A 22,530-nucleotide genomic window follows, 5' to 3' on the forward strand; every position below is an offset into this window, starting at 1 on the left:
CACAGACACACACCCTACCCCAACACACCAGCCCTGCCCCCATCCCGCCCTGGACACACCCACCACCAGCCTGGCCTAGAAAGTGAAAGCTGGGCTGGAGAAATTGCTCAGAGGTTGAGAGCACTGATTGCTCTTCCAGAGGTCCTGAGTTCAATTCCCAGCAACCACATGGTGGCTCACAACCATCTGTGATGAGATCCGGTACCCTCTTTCTGACATGCAGTTAAATGTGCAGAACACTGTGTATAAAAGACAGATGTGGGGTCCTGATGTAAGGTCTAACTGAATAGTACAGAAGAGCTCTGTGGCTAAGCGTACTTGGTCACGGTAAGGTCCTGTCTGTCAGGAGACCCCTGCACAGCAGGGAATTCCCTGTCGGACCCAGAATAGGCACAAGCCCCACTCAAACACCAGTTTTCACAGGGAGATCCTTCATTAATCAGGGAACAAAGGTTAGTGGCTGCTTTCTGACTCAGGCAGAAGAAGAGCAGCAAATGACTTTCCAGGTGTAATTGGTGGGGGGAGGGTGTGGTTGTTGGGGGGGTAGGGGTATGTTCAAGACAGGGTTTCTCTGTGTAGTGTTGGCTATTCTGAAACTCACTCTGTACACCAGGCTGTCCTCAAACTCACAGAGCTCCTCCTGCCTCTGCCTCCCAGAGCTGGGATCAAAGGTGGGTGCTGCTATCATTGGCTGCTGGTGTAATTTTTAAGAAGAGGGAAAGGGGAGGCCTGTGTTAGGATGGGCTAGCATACATACAGTGGCAAGTCTTGGTTGAGCATGTTAATAACATGAACCAAAGCTGGCTTTGGATTGCTGGACTTCAATACTTTAATAGCTGGCCCTTGGCAGTCAGCCGCAGGCAGAGGAAGTGGCCAAATAAGGAAAGAGACCTTGATGGCTGACTTTAGTAAAGTCATCTAATGTTTGTTTTTAGCAAGGCCGAAGGAGTGGTGAGAAGGGTAAAATTGCCAGAGCCACGCTCAGCACATTCAAGCTGGCCAGAGTCTCTACACCTTCCCTCACTGACCAGTCATCTCGACTCTGGTCATCATGTGCACACAGCTCTGACAAGCTGCCAGAGCTGCAGGCAGTGTCTTCCCAGGACTTTCTCCTCTCCCAGCATGGAATGGGGGGGGGGGGGTTGGTTTTAATTGGTGTACATTGTTTCAAAAGTCTGACAGCCAGACGGCACAAGTGCCCTATGGTATCTGGTCCTGAAAGAGTGGTCACAGAGGTACAAGAAGCCACCGCCTTGCACAAGGTAGGGCAGTGCTCTACCCCTAGCTACATCCCTGCCTGCCACCTTTGGGTTTTGGAATGGGATTTCACCAGGTGTCTTAGGTTGGCCTCACACTGGCAATCCTCCTGTCTCTTCCTCCCAAGAGCTGGGATTACATGCCTGCACCACCACCCTGGGCTTATGGCTCAATGTCTGACCCTCATCTTATAATCAAATGCCTCGGATCATTTAATGTTTCACCATCATAGGGTTTCTGTGCGATCACGTGTTTGGGCTGGTTTAATCTCCTTGAGCTTTTGCCTTGGGCTGCTATCCCAACACCTGCGCACGCTGTCGCCCTCAGCCACTAGGGGGCGCAGTGAGAACACTCGCCCAGACTCCGGCGCCTACGCAGGAGGTCGTGTCACGAGGTCCGCGCGGATGAGCCCCGCCCACGAACCACGTGACCCACGCTGCCCACTGAGCCCGGGGGTCTTCAGCCAGGAGGGTGATTGCGCAGGTGAGCTGGGCAAGCTGGTGGAGGCTGTCTCAGGCCCCAGAGCCTCCGGAGGAGCGGCCTCCTCCAGGCAGGCAGGGCCGACTGTCAGCGAGTTCCTGCTTGGGAGAATCGAGCAGAGACACCGCGGCATAGGTGAGACCCCCGACCCATTCAGCCGCGGACAGTGACGTTAGTAAGACAGCGGGCTCGGCAAAGTCCGGGATTCTAGTTCGTGCCGCAGTGCCAGGCGGGCAAAACTCTGTGTGTATGTGACGCAGGGGGAAACTGAGGCACAGAGAGATCGAGAACCTTCACTTAGACCGACCTCCCGTGTCTGAAAGGTTGGGTTTGGACTCGCCTGTGCCTGGTGGCGCAGCGGTCCAGCTGCTTTCCCGAAAGCAAGCTTGAGGTCACCAGGTCAGTCGTAGCCTCTGAGTTCAGTTCCTTCCCATTTTTTTTCCTCTAAATTGTGACTGAGAGAACGGGCCTCGGCTGCCTGGTCCCTGTTGCTGGGACTTTGGTCTGATGCGCGTGTTTCTCAGTTGCGCCCTGCGGTCTTCTTGGAGGGTCATGGAAAAAGCAGATTCCCGCCCTGCCCTATGGAATCTGAGCCTGTGAGTGTCCTTAGATGCTGAATCACGGTCAGTGTCACATATGTCTGGAAGGGCCAGGTGGAGCTGGGCCTTACTCTGCAGTAAAGACAAAATGGATCTCTGGTCTTCGAGTCTGATCCACACACCGGATCTTTCTCTTGCTCGTTATGGTAGCTCATTATGGCCGGGCACCTGAAAGACCAAGGCGTGATTGGAGGGTAGGAAACTGCAGCCCACGCAAGCACTCCAACTCCCACAAGATGCTGGAGATCACTCACCATGGTAACGATTTCAGTCATGCCTACGTAACCAAAGGCCCACAGAGCTAACAGAGCTGGCTGCCATTTCCAGAGCCTGAAAGCCCAGCATGTGGGAGATGGTGGCAGGAGTCCAATTCATCCCAGGCTTCATAGCAAGTTAAGGCAAGGCTGGGCTACTGGAGACCCTATCTCAGTATGACAGCCAAGTGGGTTCAGAGAACTTCCCAGCTGCTCAACACATTTAAATGCTGGGATCATGGGGGGGCCCTCCCAACTGTTCTCCACCGGTTTCTTCATTCTGGCCTTTCTTGAGTTACAGCGTTCAAAACAAACCAGCCAACCAATAAATATACGTGAAGTGCTTTTCTGAGTTCTGTGAGACATTCTAATGAGTTACTGAACTTAGTGCGGGACTGTGGGGGTGGGGACCTTGGAACCACCGGGTCTATAAGCAGTTCCTCAGAGAGGTATGGAGGCAACCTAGGGCTTACATCTGGGTCATGGTTCACAAACCCCCTTCCTGGACTGGAGAACTGGGGAGCCACTATCGGGAGAAAGTCACAGGAATTGTGGGTAAAAACCATCAACCAGGAGCACCCTGACTCACCAATGGCCACAGTTGGTCCCCAAGTGCCAGTCAGTATATTCACAGATGGCCCTTGTACTGCCAATCTTGTACTGCCAGGCCATGTCCTGAGTGTATCTGGTGACCCCGAGGACCTCCCTCTGTGCTGAGCCCCACAACATCCAGAGATCACCCCAGTTTCTACCCAAGCCCCATTTCCAGAAGGCCCATACTCCTGCAGCTAACGAGCCCTAAAACCTGTTCCCTGGGCTCCTCACTCCAGCTTCCTCTCCTCGGGGTTGGACATGGGTGTGGTGGCCCGCCAGCCTCCCCACTTCAACTTTGGTCTCACACAGAAGGCCCTCTGATAAAATCCTGGCTTCCTCTCACATCTGTCTGTACCTGCGTTGTGGGGCCCATGTCTGCAGCAAGCCCCCTGCCTCTGAGAAGTCTCCCGTTGTCTCCTGTCCTGGCTTCTGTCTTCCTCACTGTTGTTCTGAGGGAGATACTCTCGCTCCCTCCTCCCACCTCCTGGGAGTGTGTGGGGGTGCTGCTTGAGAACCTGTCCAGGGCCCTCTGACCCCCAACACATTGATACTGGCTCCTCCTCTCCTCAGGTCTTCAGATCTATCCATGCTGACCCGAACCAACAGGCTTTCACCATGAATATACGGAAGCCCCTCTGTTCGAACTCCGTGGTTGGGGCCTGCACCCTTATCTCTTTGACTACAGCAGTCATCCTGGGTCACCTCATGCTCCGAGAGCTGATGCTGCTTCCCCAAGATCTTCATGAGTCCTCATCAGGACTGTGGAAGACTTACCGACCTCACCATCAGGAAAGTTACGAGTCAGGACCCCTGCACGTCCAGGAGCAGACTGAACAGCCCAAAGCAGTACACACACAGTGTGATGTACCCCCCAACAGCCGCTTTGACTGTGCTCCAGACAAAGGCATCTCCCAGGAGCAATGCGAAGCCCGCGGCTGCTGCTATGTCCCAACAGGGCAGGAACTGAAGGGGCCACTGATGGGGCAGCCCTGGTGTTTCTTCCCTCCCAGCTACCCAAGCTACCGGCTAGAGAACCTGAGCTCTACAGAGTCAGGGTACACCGCCGCCCTGACGCGTACCAGCCCGACCTTCTTCCCAAAGGATGTGCTGACCTTACAGCTGGATGTGCTGATGGAGACAGACAGCCGCCTCCACTTCATGGTGGGTACAGACATGGTAGACCCTAGATAGAGCTGAGTCAGGCAGATAACTGTCATGAACAGCCAGTGCTCTCAACCTCTGAGCCATCTCCCCAGCCCACGTAACTTTTTAAGAAGTCAAAATTCTCACTGTACTGTCCCCCCCTCTCCTAGATCAAAGATCCCGCTAGTAAGCGCTACGAGGTGCCCCTGGAGACCCCGCGCGTCCTGAGCCAGACACCATCCCCACTTTACAGCGTGGAATTCTCAGAGGAGCCCTTTGGAGTGATCGTTCGCAGGAAGCTTGGTGGCCGAGTGCTGTGAGTTGGGTACCTGGAGCTTTGACCCCACCCTGAGTTGACAAAAGCCACGTGAGGAAGAAAAAGTGTTTCACCTCACAGCTTCTAGGCTATACTTCATCACTGCCAGGGCAGGGGCTGAAGCAGAGACCACTGAGGAGTGCTGCTTATAGCTTTGGTCCTCATGGCTTGCTTAGCTTCCCTTATAAAGTTCTTATCCAACCCAGGACTACCAGCCCCAGGGTGGTACTACTCACAAAGTGCTAGGCCCCACCCACAGTGTGCTGGGCCCCACCCACAGTGTGCTGGGCCCCACCCACAGTGTACTGGGCCCCACCCACAGTGTGCTGGGCCACACCCACAGTGTGCTGGGCCCCACCCACAGTGTACTGGGCCCCACCCACAGTGTACTGGGCCACACCCACAGTGTGCTGGGCCACACCCACAGTATGCTAGGGCCTCTCACATAAATCAATCAAAAAAAAAAAAAAAAACATGCTCCCTCAGGTTGCTTACAGGCCAATCTCATGGAAGTATTTTCTCAACGGAGAGTCATTCCGTCTTCCTAGATGGCCCTAGCCTGCATCAAGTGATCACCCAGGTCTTGGCTGGGTGCTTCTGCATTGGGTGCCAGAGGTTCCCTCGTGGCTTCCCAGTGAGGACTGATGCCTCCAGGAGAGACACAGCGGTGTGTGGAGATGACCTATCACAGAGGATGATTCACCCAAGTGCCAGGGGGACTAGGGAAAGGCCCTAGTCTGTCCACAGTGGCGCCCCCTGCAGGCACCACGCGTCCCTGCCTTGTGTTTCTCCAGGGTTGGTCTTCCCTTAACAGGATCTCTGTGCCCTCTGACTTGGGGTGACATGGACCCCCTTGAACATGCCTGCTCTGGCTTTTTCCATTGTCTTCAGATACTGAGACCCGCTGGGTTCTATGTGGCCATTATCCCAGGGTTAGCCTAATGAATGCAGAGCTGGTGAGACCACTCTGTCCCTCTCCGGCCCTTCCCTCTGGATTATCCTAAGTTTGTGTAGCCTGGGGGCCAAGGTAATCTGGCGTCGTCTCCCCACAGGCTGAACACGACCGTGGCCCCCCTGTTCTTCGCTGACCAGTTCCTGCAGCTATCCACTTCCCTACCCTCCCAGCACATCACAGGTCTGGGTGAGCACCTCAGTCCACTCATGCTCAGCACCGAATGGACTCGCATCACCCTCTGGAACCGGGACATAGCGCCCTTGGTAAGAGACGGGCAGTGGGTTGGGAGTGTGGAGGCTGGAGTCCTGGATACGAGATACTGTCTCTTGTCATCCCAGCAAGGTGCCAACCTCTACGGATCACACCCTTTCTACCTGGCCCTGGAGGACGGTGGCTTGGCTCACGGTGTCTTCTTGCTAAACAGCAATGCCATGGGTGAGTCACCAGCCTGGGGCTCCTCAGTAGTCTTTTCTGTAGGAGAGCTTGCCTGCTCCAGAGTCTGTCTCCAAGCGACCTCACATAGAGAGAGTCCCATGAGCAGAGTCCTCATCTCCTCACCTTTGGTACCTAAAGAGGTCCTGGGTGATTCTCCAGGTTCATCTGTTCCACATCCTTCAGGCCTTGCTAAGCTGGGCTCAGTACAGCTGCCCCAGACCCACCCTACGGGCGTCCCCCATGATTCAGATTGGAAGAACCGCACTGCAGCAACAGGTTGAGTCCCTCATCTGTGGGGGACTTGTTCCTGAGCCCAAACATTTCCCTCCAGATGTGATCCTGCAGCCCAGCCCAGCCCTGACCTGGAGGTCAACAGGCGGAATCCTGGATGTTTATGTGTTCCTAGGCCCAGAGCCTAAGAGCGTTGTGCAACAGTACCTGGATGTCGTGGGTAGGCCTGCCCCCTGCCCACTGAGCTCAGACCCCTGCCCCCTGCTCCTTGCCCCTAGTCCTTGCTTACCTGCAGTGCTGGTCTGCAGGCTACCCCTTCATGCCTCCATACTGGGGCCTCGGCTTCCACCTCTGTCGCTGGGGCTACACCTCCACCGACATGGTCCGTCAGGTGGTGGAGAACATGACCAGGACACACTTCCCCCTGGTGAGTGAACGTCAGGGTGAGGGCAGCCCTAGCTTCCATCCTCTTGGCCCCAGACCTCAGCGTCACCTCCCTTCCTCTGCATCAGGATGTGCAGTGGAATGACCTGGACTACATGGACGCCCGGAGAGACTTCACCTTCAACCAGGATGGCTTTGCAGACTTCCCAGACATGGTGCGGGAGCTCCACCAGGGTGGCCGGCGGTACATGATGATCGTGGTAAGCAGATTTGGACGTAGCCGGTGGTGCTGCTGCTTCTGTTTGGCCTCTTCCTCCTACCTGAGCAGTCACCTGGGACAGTCTCTGATGTTGAAGGAACATCTAGAAGTTTTCAGGCTTAGTGCCTGCTGCCTAGGTTCTTGGACTTACCTGTGGGCTCTTTGGTTAACAGGCGAGATCAGCTGAACTGGTCTAACTGCCATAAAGCCTGAGGCAGGGACCATCACGAGCTGGTATTGGGCTGAGGACCTGGATGTGGTTTGGGCGTCCTCCTGCTCCTCTCTCAGGCCAGCTATGTCCATGTGGAAAGGAATCATACTTGTCACGGGAGATATTTAAATTTCCATCTCAAACAGGACCGGTCAATGAAAACACAACTCAGTAGTTATGAATATATTCTGTAACCCTAGATTGGGCAGATACACCTACACTACCTGTTCCCCAGCTATGAGACCCTTATAACTTGAGGATTTTCCAGACCCTGCGTTTGTCCTTCTACCTCCTGCTTCCCAGTCGTCCTCTCCTTTGTCATCTTCCTCCTCCAGTTCTCTGGAAGCTCCAGTTCTCCTCCAGTGGTCCTACCCCCCCCCACCCCCACCCCCACCCCCACCCCCGCTCTCTCCCCACCAACCTTTATATCTCCACCTCCCCTTCATCTGACCAATCACTGGCTCCAGCCTTTATTTTACAAATTAAGATGGGCAGAAGGTTCACTAGAATTCACCTGTGTAATGACTCATACCTCCTCTGCAGCCCTTCACAGGAAAGGGGAATTAATATCAAAATACAAGGCCGGGGCTATCCACAACACATGCTTGCCCTGTGCCTGTGCCCACAGCTATAAGGTCCAAGAAGACCAAACAGTCACTGCCGTGGGCCGTCCTTCAGGGAGAGAGCAAAGCTGTGGGAGGTAGTGTTGTAAGAACCATAACTGCTGCAGGGCGGTGGTGGCGCATGCCTTTAATCCCAGCACTTGGGAGGCAGAGGCAGGCGGATTTCTGAGTTCGAGGCCAGCCTGGTCTACAAAGTGAGTTCCAGGACAGCCAGAGGTACACAGAGAAACCCTGTCTCGAAAAACAAAACATAACAGAATCATAACTGCCTCGCCACCATCACGGGACAATGAATAGCATGGTACAGGCAGTGAGGGCCACCCAGACATTAGGCAAGCTCTTACCACTGAACTATACTGCCAACTCTCTTTCCAGCTTTTATTTGACTCAGGGCCTCACTAGATTGCCCAGACAGGCCTTGAACTCATAACCCTCCTGCTTCAGCAGACCAGGCAGCTGGGATGAGGAACCTGTATCACAACGCCCCATGCAGATTTTTTTTTTCTTTTATAGACAGGGTCTTACCATGTAGCTCTGGCTGGCCTGGAAGTCACTGTATAGAGTAGACCAGGCTGGCCTCAAACTCACAGAGATCTGCCTGCCTCTGTCTCCCAGTGGCTGGAATTAAAGGTGTGCGCCACCATGCCTGGTTACTTTTTGTTTCATCTCCATTTTTAAAAAGTAAATGGGGCCGGGCGGTGGTGGCAGAGGCAGGCGGATTTCTGAGTTTGAGGCCAGCCTGGTCTACTGAGTGAGTTCCAGGACAGCCAGGGCTACACAGAGAAATCCTGTCTCGAAAAACCAAAAAAAAAAAAAAAAAAAAAAAAAAGTAAATGGAAAGATGGTCAAGCAGTTAAAAGCACACTGTTCTTGCAGAGGAAGGGAGTTTGGTGCCTGGGACCCACATCAGGCCGCTCACTTGTCATTTCAGCAGCTGCTTCTGGCCTCTGTGGGCTTGTGTGTACATACACACACACACAAACACACACACACAATTAAAAGTAGTAAGCTGGACAGCATGGTATTGCCTGCCTTTAATCCCAGCATCCGGGAGGCAGAGGCAGGTGGATCTCTGAGTTCCACACCAACCTGGTCTACAGAGTGAGTTCCAAGACAGCCAGGGCTACACAGAGAAACCCCATCTTTAAAATTAAAAATAAAATAAATAAAAATAAAAGGAACAAGTATAAGCAACTCTTGTAACTTGGAGGATGCGAAGATCACATTGTGTCCAGACTCACTCACCCCTGAAGCTTCCAGTTCTTCATACTGTTTTCCTGGACCGTGCCGTCTCTGCCTCAGCCAGTTTCTCTTCTCTGTGGCCTGGGCTTCTACCTCTGCCTCTGGGGCTATTCCCCCACCATGGCTTTGGTTCTAGCCTCTTCACTGTCTGCTTCTCTCCCCAGGACCCCGCCATCAGCAGTTCAGGCCCTGCTGGGAGTTACAGGCCCTACGATGAGGGTCTTCGGAGGGGCGTGTTCATCACCAATGAGACTGGGCAGCCACTGATTGGGAAGGTAGCGTGGGGGATGGGAACTGTGGTCACGGGGACAGAGTATAGCTGTCTAGGGAAAGGATCAGAAACTATCCTGGCCAATAGAAACAGTGGGGGAGGGGCCCTCACTGGGTGTAACTCCAGACAGTCAACTGAGATTCTCTAAGTGGTATTCTCAGGCATCATGAGCAGCTGGGCCCAGCTAAAGCCTAGCAGACCTTTTGTGAGGCCTTGGGGGTGGGGAGGTCTCCCTTGTCTTCATTCCTGGGGCCCTTCTGGGAGTTCTGAGTCCCAACCTCCACATCCTAAAGTGTCCCTGGCTATGGGAGGAGCAAGTGTATGTGTCTGATGGCCAGGGCTCCAATGGGGCTATCTCAACCTCTTCCCAATGCAGCCTGGTTCCATGGCAGCCTTGTGTGTAGGACTTGGCTCGCCCAAGACTGAAGGCCTCTATGCCCTGAGGCATTGTGGGAGAGACTTGTTTGATATGGGGCTTGAGGCTCTCTGATGACATCATGGCTTCGGTTGAGGCTGCTGCTCTGCTCAAGGCCTGAGGCCTGACAGGGCTTTGGCACAGGATCTGTGTGGTGTTGGTTCTCCCCTCTGGGCTCTTGTTCAGGTTTGGCCTGGATACACCGCCTTCCCAGATTTCACCAACCCTGAGACCCTCGACTGGTGGCAGGACATGGTGTCTGAGTTCCACGCCCAGGTGCCCTTCGATGGCATGTGGATTGTAAGTGCAGCCCCGTCCCTCCCTGGGTGCACCCCCAGCTTCTGGGGACCAGCCCGGCTCACAAATCCGCCTTTTCTAGGACATGAACGAACCATCCAACTTCATTAGAGGTTCTCAGCAGGGCTGCCCTGACAATGAACTGGAGAACCCCCCCTATGTGCCTGGTGAGCCCCGCTTGCCTGCCTGGAGTAGGGACAGGGCTGGAGTTAGTGGCTTAAACCAGAGAGCGAGTGCCCTTTTGTGGCTTGGAGGATGCAAAGCTCTCATTTTTTTGGTAATCAGTAGGCAGAGCAGCTGCAGGACGGAGAGAGAGAACCCAGGAGCGAGGTCCTGCAACATGTGACACAGACATTGTCACAGCTTAGCCAGTCCCTCAGGAGGAGGGGATTGGGCCCAGATGACAGACTAAGATGAGTCAAGAGAAGGTGGTTGTGGACGCTGTAGGTTTACAGAGGACCCTGTCTTTGAACTAGCAGAGGTATATAGTGAGGTGCCCCAAGTAACATAGGAGTTGGGGATGGTGGGGTAGTGGGACCAGCTTCAGGAGACTCCGGCCTGGGCAGAGCCCAAGGAGGTGTCAATCAGAGCAGAGAGTGTAGGCAAAGGAGAGGGCACAAGGATCCCTGGAGGGAACTCCATGTAAAACCAGTCCTCCTCTCACCTAGGGGTGGTTGGCGGTTCCTTGCAAGCAGCCACCATCTGTGCCTCCAGCCGCCAGTTCCTCTCCACACACTACAACCTCCACAACCTGTACGGCCTCACTGAAGCCATCGCCTCCAGCAGGTGAGGCTCCGCCCGCCCTGTGCCAGCCGGCCTGCCCAGCACTCACAGTGGGGGTCAAGAGGTGGGCTGGCTCCGGTCAGGGTCATGGAAGGAAGGAAAAGCCGCCACCCAGACCACCCATGGGCCAGCGATGCCTGCACTCCTGCCTAACTGGTAGCTGCTTTGCGCCCCGGCTTGGGGCTGGCCTCTCCCCTCTATGCCCAGACCATCCTAGATGTTAAGTGGGGATGTCACCAAAGGGACTCCATGTCTCCCGCAAGGCTCAAAGTGGTGGCTCACCTGTAAATGATTTAAGAGTCACTGAGGCAGGGCTGACTGTACCTGGGATACTTTGAAGATGGCCTCTCCTTCCCACCCATTCCGTATTACTCTGTCAGTTCCTCCTGGCGCTGATCCCCTTGCCGCTGGTCCCCATGCTCCATTCCAGCACACAGGTATGTGCATTACCCAGGTGAGCCAGGTCTCTGTGTTCCCATCCCACTCAGGGCCCTAGTCAAGACTCTGGGAACACGACCCTTTGTCATCTCCCGATCAACCTTCTCGGGCCATGGCCGGTACTCTGGTCACTGGACAGGGGATGTGTGGAGCTCTTGGGAGCATCTTGCTTACTCTGTGCCGGGTGAGTGCAGGCTGCCTGCAGGGCTCTGGGGTCCTGTCTGGGGGCTTTGGGTTCTGGACTGAGCACTGCAGATGGAATTGTGATAGCTTGGGTACATATGCCATCTCGTGTGGCATGTGAAGCCTGCCGGTCCCTACTCACCTGTGTTAGCAGCTCACCTGTGCAGTGCGGCTCACCTGTAGCACCTTCTCAGGATCCCCATGTCTGTTTCACCATGACCACTGCTTGAAAAGCCCTCAGATTCTCATCAGAGACCAGTTGTTCTCTGGTCACCCCATGGTCACCCCATCCTGAGACACAGGCCATCTGTTCCACTTGCTTTTTGGGGTTTTGTTTTTCGAGTCTCTCTCTCTCTCTCTCTCTCTCTCTCTCTCTCTCTCTCTCTCTGTCTCTGTGTGTGTGTGTGTGTGTGTGTGTGTGTGTGTGTGTGTGTGTGTAGCCCTGGCTGTCCTGAAACTGACTTTGTAGACCAGGCTGGCCTCAAATGCTCAGAGATCTGCCTGCTTCTGCCTCCTAAGTGCTGGGATTAAAGGCGTGTGCAGCCACCGCCCAGCTACCTGCTCTACTTGCAAAAAGAAATTTGGTTTTTGTTCCAAGAACTTTGATGCCATTGGCCCATGTTAGATCAGAAAAGTCAGGAGCCCTGGAGAACAGACTAGGGAAGGAGGGCAGCCAAGGCTCCACATGGGCAGCTGGGGGCATGACTAAGAGTCTAGAACCTTCTAACTTCTGGAAGACTATGGCTTCTGTGTACAATATGCTCACAGACCTATGAAGGGCCCCAGCTAGCTGAGCTCTCAGAGGTGGAGTTGGCTACCTCTGCCTCATGGGCTATAGCTCACTCCAGGCAGGCCTGACAAGCCAGGAGCCAGACTCAGAGCAGCCTTGCAGAGCTCAGTTGGTCTTTCTCCTCTTTTGGGCTCAGGTCTCTTAATGTCCTGAGGCTACCATAGCTGAGGGCAGCTTTCTGAGGACTTGTTACAGGAATCCATGTCAACAGTGACTGAACCATATATCTATAGCCCAGGAATGACAGAGCCACACCTCCTTGCCCCGAGGTGTGGCTTGGTGCCCCTCACAGCCTTGGGGACCCTTTATTCTGCTCTGGGTCCTCTGGGCATTGCTTCTGGATTCATCTCTAGCCTCGCAGGGCCATCTTCCCATGTGACTTTTATTGTCACGTGATGTTCTCCAAGACCACACCAACCCCTTCACCTTAGTGCCATTACATTTGGAGAGCTCCTGTTCATGGTCACACATCCTGCACCTCAGTATATCGAGGTCTGGGCTGCTCTGCTGGCCCCAGGGCATTAGGACAAGTGGAAAGGACTGTGGGCTTTTGCCCATCAGGCAGGGATGGCGAGGCGAGGCCCTCCCGTCCAGCAGGCCCATCCGTCCAGCTGCCATCTTCGTAACCTGGTACTCTGCCTCTGTGCCCAGAAATCCTGCAGTTCAACCTGCTAGGCGTGCCCCTGGTTGGGGCGGACATCTGCGGCTTCCAGGGGAACACGTCAGAAGAGCTGTGTGTGCGCTGGACCCAGTTAGGGGCCTTCTACCCCTTTATGCGGAACCACAATGACCTGAAGAGCGTGGTAGGTTGGGGTAACGGGTCCCCACCCACCAAGACCCTGTCCCGGTAAATCCCATACCTGCTGGGAGAGCCAGTCCGTGCCCTTTCCACACAGGATGACCAAGGAGCTATGGGTTCTTGGGGTGGGCATTCTGTTGAACCCAAGGCCTAGGTGCCCAGACACTTCTGTTCTAATGTGCTTTCCTGCTACCAAGACCAAAAGCAACTTAGGTAGAAAGGGTGTGTTTCATCTTTTGTCTCACAGTCATGAAGGGAAGTCAGGGCAGGAACTAACGCAGAGACTGTGGACAAACACTGCTTTCTCTTCACGACTCTCAGCTTGCTTTTTAATGCACCTCGAGACCCCCTGCCCAGGGGCTACCACCCATGATGGCCTGGATCCTCCTACATCATTAAATAAGAAAGTGATCCCCAACCCTGCCTTAAAGGCCAGTCTGGTGGAGCCTCAAGTGAGGTTCCCCTTTTCCAGATTTTGTGAAGTTGACAAATGCTAAACAGCTCCTCCTTTGCCCTGTCTGCCCACACAGCCTCAGGAGCCGTACAGGTTCAGCGAGACAGCACAGCAGGCCATGAGGAAGGCCTTCACCTTGCGCTATGCCCTTCTGCCCTATCTGTATACTCTTTTCCACGGTGCCCATGTCAGAGGAGACACGGTGGCCCGGCCCCTCTTCCTGGAGTAAGTCACCTGGGTCAGGGAATGACAGTCCCTGGGAGAACTGACCAGAGAATTTCCTCCTGCTAAGGCTGTTCTCACAACCCAAGCAGGCCGCAGCTGAGTGCCACCAGAGTGTTTTGCGCTCAGCCCTAGACCTCAGCTCAGGACATGTGGAGTTTGGAAAACTAGGGTACCGACCAGGCTTGTAGCTGACAAAGCTTTGATGAAACAGACATAACTGATCAGTTTGGGGGGTGGCTTAAAAGAGAAGGACAAGCAAGAGGTGCCCCATCTGTGTCCCCAGACAGGACCCTGCTTACATAGGAGTTGTCTCCAGTGCGCAGGCAGAAGTTGGTTCTTGGGTAGGAAGGCAAGTAGTTCACTCTAGAGAAAGCAGTGTTCTCTACCCCACACAGATAAGCTCCAGACAGACTAGATGGCTGAGTAGCCATTAGGCTGGAAATGGCTCAGTTGATACAGTACTTGCCTTAGAAGCATGAGCACTCAGCTTGGATCCCCAGGGCTTTAAGAAGCTGGGCACGTGGCATGTGGCCATGGTGGCACTCAGGAGCCAGAAGCAGGTGGATCTCTGTCAGTGGGAGGCCAGCCCAGTCTACAGAGAAACCTTGGCTCAAAACAACAACCAAACCAACCTGGCTATGGTGGCTCTTGGCTTAGGTCCAGCACAGGGAGATAGCTATATCCTTGGGGCTTCACGGCTACTAGCCAGTCAGCCTGGCCTTGTCACCAAGCTTTAGGTCCCAGTGCAACTCTGTCCCCAAAGACCAAATAAATGATAGTAAGGAACAAAACTAAAGGCTGTTTTTGGCCTCCACATAGATGCACAGGCATGTGCAACACACACGCACACACACACACACACACACACACGGTTTTAAGTAGGTATGTTATTTACCTGGAAGCATTATAATGCCTCCACAGAAATGAGAGTAACCAAGGCGTTAAAGACTCAATGGGGGAAGGTGCTCAGCATGGGGGTTCCGTGCAGATGTGAGAGGACACAGCTGTGAGAGGACACAGCTGTGAGAGGACAGCCGGGGTCTGCCAGGTGTTCATAGTTGCTGTTGGTCAGTGAGATTTTGGGGAATGTTTCCTGGGCATTGATGCTTTTCTGCATTTTACAAACGTTTGATTGGTTGGATGACATCACCATTTTGAGATTCAGGAAACAGTGAGCAAAGCCAGAGGCTCCCCAGTGCTTCACACCAGAGCCTGGAGAGTTAGCCGAGCAAGAATTGCTCCATGCTCTGGCACAAGTATCCCAGATCCTCTGGTTCCTGGAGTTTCTCAGAAACCTGGATTTCCTGACTCCCTGCAACTGAACAGCTGATACCAGAGCCCCAGTCACCAGGCCCTCACCCCTGTCTCTCCTGTGAAGGTTCCCCGAGGATCCCAGCACCTGGTCTGTGGACCGCCAACTCTTGTGGGGGCCGGCCTTGCTCATCACACCTGTGCTGGAGCCTGGGAAAACTGAAGTGACCGGCTACTTCCCCAAGGGCATGTGGTACGACCTGCAGATGGTGAGTCTGGGGGTCCCCTCGTACACAGGCATGTTGGGGACTAGACTGGCCACACATTCCTGCCCTGTCAGTGACAGAGCAGCTCTACCCACTGAACCACTCTGAAGTCCCAGCTGCGTGCTGAATGCTCATCTGCCTAACTCTTATAGATCAGCTGTTTGCTGTAGCCCTCACTTCTAGAGGAGGAAATTGGTCTGGAGTAGGTGACTTCCAGGGCCCCACAGCCATTGAGGCTGAGCCAAGGCAGACATTCCCTGCTCAGTCCAACACCAAGTTCATCTCTGGGGTCACAGCCAGCTTGTCTCAAGAGCTCTCTTGGACCATGACACATAGCCTGGGGGGCACAGGAGAACATGGCTCTGAGTTCCAGCACGGTAGCTCGGGTACTACCTGGGACCCTTCTGATGTGACCCCTTCCTCCAGGTTCCGGTGGAGACCCTTGGCGGCCTCCCTTCTCCACCATCATCCTCATCCTTCAGATCTGTCATCCACAGCAAGGGGCAGTGGCTGACCCTGGAAGCCCCACTGGATACCATCAACGTGCACCTGAGGGAGGGGTACATCATACCACTTCAGGTACCCAGATCCAGCATCTCCAGGGCCTCAGGAAGGACTGGGATGGGCTTTGTGGTGGGGGCAGGGAGCTGGCCCAGGGCACAGTCTGCTTTCCCTAGCTGGGACTCTGTCAGGTTACACCCTTGGCAGTCAGGGAGACACCGAAAAGAACAAACTTGGGTCTGCCCAGCACCAGGCCAAGGTAGTCCTCATACATGTCGTGGAAGTCTCCAGGGTCAGAGGTATGACATGTGCCCCACCTTCTTCCCAGGGTCCCAGCCTCACAACCACAGAGTCCAGAAAGCAGCCCATGGCTCTGGCTGTGGCGTTGACGGCAAGCGGCGAGGCCAATGGGGAGCTGTTCTGGGACGACGGGGAGAGCCTTGCGGTTCTGGAGCGTGGCGCCTACACGCTGGTCTCCTTCTCAGCCAAGAACGTGAGTCCCAGGGCCTGTCCAGGCTGGCGGCTAGAAACATTGGGGTGGAGTTGTCTTGACCTGGTGGAGGGAGGGACTGGGCCAGAATACCCGGTGGCCAGCGTGTCCCTTGTGTCTGTACAGAGGAGGCCACCTGTAATGCTTTTAGTGAGTCTCTATCCTGGTGTACTCGCTGTCACAGTCCAATGACACTTTTTTTTCTCAACAGAATACCATCGTAAACAAGTTAGTGCACGTGACCAAGGAGGTTGCTGAACTACAACTGCGGGAGGTGACCGTCTTGGGAGTGACCACAGCTCCTACCCAGGTCCTTTCCAATGGCATCCCTGTCTCCAATTTCACCTACAGCCCTGACGACAAGGTAAGAGGGCAGGCCGGAGATTGGGGATCGGGCGTGAGCGAAGAGGGTGCTAAGGACTCTCTGCAGCCATCATCAGACACACTCCCGGGAGGGAGACAGGGCACTTGGACCTCACAGAGTAGAATGGGCCAAGTGGGACCTCAGCCCTCGCCTATCTACCTTGTGGTACGGCAGCAGTGGTGGAGGCTGTGAGCTGCCAAACAGGACCTTGCTCCCAATGGAATCCAATGCTGATTCTGAGGCACTGACCGGTTCCTCTACCTTGGGGAAAGATGGCCTGGTGTCTGCTCATCGCCTGCCTGTCTCCAGAGCATCTGGGTCCTGGCTGGAAAAGGGAGCCACCTGCCATTGAAGCTTCTTTCTGACTTCCAGAGCCTGGCCATCCCTGTCTCACTGCTGATGGGAGAGCAGTTTCAAATCGATTGGTCCTAGGAGTCTACGCCCATTTACAGAGGCCTCCAGGGAGGCAATGCGAGCTTGAGCTGGCTCCGGCTGGCTGGTGGCTCCTGCCAGGACCTGCTCTCCTGACACACCTTCGAGCTTTTCCCACCGTGTCGCTGCATGCGCCCCTGAAGCTCTGTGTTGTGAGGAGTGAGGCTCGCCTCCCCTGCCCCACCCCAGCTGTCTGTCCCTCGCCTTGCACTAGAGAATGTGGAGCTCGCCGTGGGGACATCGTGTCTCCACCAACATCAGGCTGCGCAGCCACTGCAGCTCTGACCCTACAGAGACAGAGCTGGTGCCATCACCAGGTTCCCAAGACTTGAGAAACTTACTGTGAAGTGTACTTACTTTTAATAAAAAGGGTATTGTTTGGAAGCAGTTCTCATATCACCTCATGTCTTTATAGCACCTTTGTGTCATATCTCTAAATATCCTCAGGTCACCATGTCACCCTCAGGTCCCCATGTCACCTCATGTCCCCATGTCACCTTGGGTCCCCATGACACCTTCTGGTCCCCGTGTCACCCATTCTCCAGTCCCTGTGTTACCTCAGGTCCCCATGTCACCCTCCAGTTCCTATGTCACCCTTTAGTCCCCAAGTCACCCTCCGGTCTTTGAGTCACCTTAGGTTTGCTTGTCCCCTATTCTAGCACTCCCACCACTGAGTTAGCAAGAGAATGTTGTGACAGAGAGGTATTGGTGGAGGCCACATGCCAGGGTATCAAAACAAAACCTGGGAGGGACTTCTGGAGTGGGACCTGAGCCCTTAGACCTAGGCAGAAATCTGTCATAAACAGGTATGTCATTCAGATGCCAAATTTGTCACCAGAGTTGACGGGCTGAGAGGATCAGCAGCTAACCCACTCCTGTGATCTCCAGAAAACCAAGAAACAAAGGCATGGGGACTCTGGGGCCACTCATCTGACTGGATCGCTGTTGACAGGAGTCTCTTCTCTTAGCTGGGTCACTGCCTACTGGGAGCTCTTGTTAGGCATTTGGTTGCAGTGATCAGACAGGAGAATAATTATCAGATTCTGTCCCACTCCTCCCTGCTTCAGGTTACTAGAAAGCAGGGACACTCGGGGCAGACAGGCACAGGCAGGCTCCCCAAGTATCCCAAGAACAGAAGGGATGGACCAACGGGAGCTGGCGCCTCCCAAGCAGCAGCTCCCGCAGCCCAAGTGGCCACAGGCATGCTGCCCCTGGCACCCTGCCAGCCTCACCAAAGAGGCAGTCGAGTGGTCTGATGGAGCTGTGGGTTGGCTACTACTCAGTCCTTTAGCATACCTCTGCCTGTTACAGGGCTGATCCCACTTAACATGACCTGAGACCTGGACGAGGAGCTTTCCTGGAAAGGATGGGGTGTAGGTGAGGCAAGGGGCTAGTCCGATGATTGACTGAGGCCTGAGGTCTGTTCCCAGAGTGGTCCACACTGCATAATCACTGTGAGAACTGGGAAACGCCCAAGGTAGCTTCAGTACTTATCTAGAGTAGAGATGTCCAAAGCCTAGGACTATGTCATCTGTCCCTTATGATGGCAGAAGGTAGCAAAGGGCCTTTGCACAGTCAGTACCCCCTTTCTCCAGCTACAGAGGGTCAGATCAACCTTGGGACAGGAGAAAAAAAAAACAGCCATTTTAACCTGTCAGTCAAATGCTGCCCTTTTGTTCAGTTTGTTTTCTAGAATGACACTAGTTCATCTGTTAGTCAGCATCTGACTCATCCACGTTGTTATGATCGTCCTTGACTGTCCCTCCGTTTTCCCGTTTTTTCATTCCAATATTACTTCCTAGAGGGAAGCTCATTAAGGTTTATAGGCTCTCCCCAAGTCACATAGAAACAGATACCAAGTAGGGAACTACAACCGGCCGAACTGCTTTTCAGTCTTTAGCATCCAGGGGTACAGGTTTCATGTATGCTGGGGTGGGCGCCTGTAACGCAGCCTCCTGCAAGTCATCCCTCAGTAACCCCAATAAATGCACTGCTTCATTAAGCTAGACTTGGGATGTGGCCATCTATCACTGGTACTTTGTGAGGGAAGCTACTTGCTAGAACCTTCTCAGGAACAGTCACAGTACAGGGACACACCATGTTGATAGTTGGGCTTTTTTGTTGCTGTTGTCTATTATGGGTCTGGTAAGTCTGACACAACTATCCCAATTCACGTTGTGAGCAAACCCAGAGGGTGATATGTAACTTCGATTATGGGAAGAATGTGTTTTTGCTGTCCTGGCAGCCGTGGGGGACTTGTTGGGAGATCACAGCAGGGCAGTTCCCCCACACACACACCTCGAGTCACCTTCCTCCACACTCACACGTAGGTTCATGAAATGTTAAGGGGACACCCGCCTGGCCAGTCAAATCGGCATTATCAACCGAGCCCCCATGGGATAAGTTAGCCCACCTTCCAGGCAGAGCTCACAACAGTCTGATGTTAGCAACTGTGGAGACAGTGTGTAGAGGCACCCACGGCGATTCTCTGCCCAGCAGCAAGCAGCTCTCATCAGGCTCACAAGCTACCTACCTGTCTCCTTCAGGAAGCATCCAATCTTGTGAGCTGGTCTTACTGCTATACCATGCTCATTTCCTGTCACTGGCACAACCCACTCCCATAGCCTTAGTGGCTTCAAATAACACACAATGAATTCTGCCAGTTCTATGGGTCCAAAGCCCAAACTTGGCTGAAGTCAGGGTGTCAGAGGCTGCTGTCTGCTCTGCTCACAGGCTGGTGGCAGAATCAGCTACAGTTTAAGTGTTGATGACTGAGGCCAACCCTCATCTTCAAGGTTCTTCCAGGTCTTGCTCTGTCTCCTCAGCCTGTTACCTGGTACCCTGTCCCCTGAACACGTGCAGCCAAGGCTAATGACCTTCACAGGATGAGTGGGTAAACTCCAGGTGACCTCTTCATCCACAAGCCTTAGCTGAGTCCCATGGCAGGTTCACCAAGTTCCTAAGTTCACCAGGTAACTCGTAAACTCCACGGCCCACCTCCCATTGTCCCCCAGCTTGTGCTCTGCTTTGCTACTCTGTGTCCTCTGAAGACATTTAACCCAACAGTGCATGTCCGAGCTCTTAAAGAGACCGTTGCCAAACCCACAGTCACTGTTGTCTTCTGACTTCTACTGTGGATTTTGGTGTCCGGCTCTTCTAATGTCTCAAGCTGGATTCTGCACATGTGGAGTTAGGGAAAGAAATGGTCTGCTCACGACCAGCCAGGAAAGCTGGTGACACAAGAATCTGCACTCACTCAAACCCACGGGAAAATTTCCACGTTTAATGTAAAAGGCTTAAGCATTGGATTATTTACACGTGCATTAGAAAAGATGGCAGAGGCCAAGGGTCTTCCTGAGGGACTATGAGAAGTCAGTTCATAAACCCTATTAAACAGACGCGTCCATTTCCAAACAGGCCCTTGGTGGAACAGCACCAGCTTCAGATGAGGTCAGCCACTGAGGAGGAAGAAAGATACATTGTCACTATGTCACCTCTATAACCCTAGTGAGGGAGCCCAGCCCCTCCCACACTGAGGAGGACGAAAGATACACTGTTACTATGTCACCTCTTTTACCCTAGTAAGGGAGTCTAGTCCCTCCTCCCACAGCCACAAGCACAGCCACCACTTGCCGTTCATGGGCATCTCGTCTATCTGGGTGGAGTAGTACTGCTCAATGTCCCTGAGGATCCGGATGTCGTCGTTCTTCACAAAGTTGATGGCCACACCCTTTCGTCCATATCTTCCTGATCTCCCGATTCTTTTGAATACAATATATGTGTTAGTAAGCAGTCAGACAGACTGTTAGTAAACAATCAGACAGACAAAGGTCAAGAGTCTTGAGCAAAGGAAGGAGGCACACCTGTGAATGTAGAGTTCTCTGTTGTTGGGTAGGTCATAGTTAATGATGAGGGACACCTGAGGCACATCCAGGCCCCGAGCCCAGACATCTGTGGAGATGAGCACCCGGCTGCAGAAAAAAAAAAGCCAGAAAGGTGAGACAAAGTGGCCACTGCAGTTGTGAGCACATGCTAGCAACCACATCACCCACATAGGAAACCCTGCTGCAATCACTGAAGACACAGCTGACAAGAAGACAACTGGGAGCTAATTTAAAGTCAGCCCCTCCAAAAAACATGACATCTGCTTAGCAAAAATCCCATTGTGACCAGGAGCCTACTACTGCTATCACCCTCAACCCATACTCCTCCCATATGATAGCAGATGCTCTGACCAAGTGGTGTCAGCCACCCACGGAGGCCACAGTCATGATGCCACACCTGAAACACGCCTGGTCCTAACAGACATGCTAGGTGTGCAAGGATAAGGAGCTTGAAAGCACAATGTAAGAACACAGACGCTCACACTCCTGAAATGGTGCCACACTGACAGTGAGCTAGAAACCACCTGCTTGCTTCACCCATTGACATGGTTACTACAAAGGAGATGGACTGATGTTTCCACTGCAAGTTAAAGGAAAGGAGAATCTCAGAAGACTCCAGAACGTGTGTATGTGTGTGTGTGTGTATGTGTACACTTCACTGCTTTTGTGCAGCATCACAATTGGCCCAGGAGGAAGGGAAAATGCAATAGAGGTGTGTGAGGCACACAGGCCAGAGACTCCAGATAGTCTACAGATGGCAAAAGGACACACAAAGAAATTTGTATCTAGATTCAGACAAAAATCAACTGCTGAAAACCAGAAGCAAAAGGAAAGCAGGCAGAGAGAAGCACCTAGGCAGGAACTGCTTAAAGAGCAACTGGACTGGACACCCAGGCTGCAGAACAAGGGCCTAGGAGCTGACAGACCCCTCACCCCATCAAGGCAGAGGAAACTACTGGGCACCATGGGTCATCTCAGCAGCCTCTCCTTCATCTCTCCTGGATACTTTGAGGTTAAGGAAACACTTCCAAACAGATTGAAGCAGACTCATCCTCAGACCCAAACTAACATGAATATGTCTCAGATGAAGTTCAGAGATGAAGAAAAGTCAAACATGTATAAATCTAAATAAATTCTATCCTATAAAGCAAAATGCCACTGCAGATTAAAACATACATTAATCTCCAGCTCTGAAAAACAATTACGTGTGTGTGTGTGTGTGTGTGTGTGTGTGTGTGAGCACATGTGGTTTAACAGGCAGGAATCTAATCACAGGCTTGGAACTAAACAAATCTAGATCATTCTACTATCTGCAAAGTAGGTACTGATAACAGATGTTAGGAATGAGATGGTATCATCTCCAGGTAGGTACTAAATAACATACAATTGTTAAAAATACAGGAAAAAATTCTTTAAAGAGAAGGAAAACTAATAGTTTAAAAAAATCAAACATTAAGCCAGGTATGGTAGCACACAACTTTAACCCTAGCCTTTGAGAGACAGAGGCAGGTAGTTCTTTGTGAGTTTGAGGACAGCCTGGTCTACAATACGAGTACAAAAAAAATCCTGTCTTGAAAACCATACAAGGGCTGGCTGGAGAGATGACTCAGTGGTTAAAAGCATTGACTGCTCTTCCAGAGGTCCTGAGTTTAATTCCCAGCAACCACAGGGTGGCTCACAACCATCTGTAATGGGATCCAATAC

The 22,530-nt window shown here is 53.2% G+C and overlaps 2 protein-coding genes across 3 annotated transcripts in view; one reads left to right on the forward strand and one right to left on the reverse strand.

Moving 5' to 3' along the window:
* The first annotated feature begins 1,616 nt into the window (after positions 1 to 1,616).
* Gaa (glucosidase alpha, acid) lies at positions 1,617 to 17,329 on the forward strand. Of its 2 annotated transcripts, none has more exons than XM_028786739.1 (20): positions 1,617 to 1,872; positions 3,755 to 4,345; positions 4,498 to 4,643; positions 5,696 to 5,861; positions 5,937 to 6,033; positions 6,365 to 6,484; positions 6,573 to 6,691; positions 6,777 to 6,908; positions 9,148 to 9,258; positions 9,856 to 9,969; positions 10,049 to 10,133; positions 10,635 to 10,752; positions 11,238 to 11,371; positions 12,812 to 12,963; positions 13,490 to 13,638; positions 15,017 to 15,158; positions 15,582 to 15,734; positions 15,985 to 16,149; positions 16,358 to 16,510; positions 16,883 to 17,329. In XM_028786739.1, the coding sequence occupies exons 2-20, from the start codon at positions 3,800 to 3,802 to the stop codon at positions 16,940 to 16,942; spliced, it is 2,862 nt and encodes a 953-aa protein (XP_028642572.1). In that variant the 5' UTR covers positions 1,617 to 1,872; positions 3,755 to 3,799; the 3' UTR covers positions 16,943 to 17,329. The 2 variants fall into 2 exon arrangements, with proteins under 2 accessions (XP_028642572.1, XP_028642573.1); XM_028786740.1 differs by having other exon boundaries at positions 1,617 to 1,740.
* Positions 17,330 to 20,203: 2,874 nt separating this feature from the next.
* Eif4a3 (eukaryotic translation initiation factor 4A3) overlaps positions 20,204 to 22,530 on the reverse strand; it is a 10,751-nt gene continuing 8,424 nt past the window's right edge. The window contains exons 10-12 of the mRNA XM_028786731.1: positions 20,806 to 20,913; positions 20,576 to 20,703; positions 20,204 to 20,400 (exon numbers count right to left, since the gene is read on the reverse strand). Coding sequence (XP_028642564.1) covers positions 20,384 to 20,400; positions 20,576 to 20,703; positions 20,806 to 20,913 — 253 coding nt within the window. The 3' untranslated portion in view covers positions 20,204 to 20,383. The remainder of the gene's footprint in view (positions 20,401 to 20,575; positions 20,704 to 20,805; positions 20,914 to 22,530) is intronic.

The sequence above is a fragment of the Grammomys surdaster genome, unplaced genomic scaffold (genome assembly GCF_004785775.1).
Source record: "Grammomys surdaster isolate TR1022 unplaced genomic scaffold, NIH_TR_1.0 125565, whole genome shotgun sequence".
Classification (NCBI taxonomy): Eukaryota; Metazoa; Chordata; class Mammalia; order Rodentia; family Muridae; genus Grammomys; species Grammomys surdaster.

What these genes read in the sequence shown, in the direction of transcription:
- Gaa (XM_028786739.1), top strand. Translation starts at nt 3,800, where the DNA reads ATGAATATACGGAAGCCCCTCTGTTCGAACTCCGTGGTTGGGGCCTGC. An exon ending in GCCCGGCCCCTCTTCCTGGA is followed by an intron (nt 13,639 to 15,016) that starts GTAAGTCACCTG and finishes TCTCCTGTGAAG; the next exon opens with GTTCCCCGAGGATCCCAGCA. An exon ending in TGTGGTACGACCTGCAGATG is followed by an intron (nt 15,159 to 15,581) that starts GTGAGTCTGGGG and finishes CCCTTCCTCCAG; the next exon opens with GTTCCGGTGGAGACCCTTGG.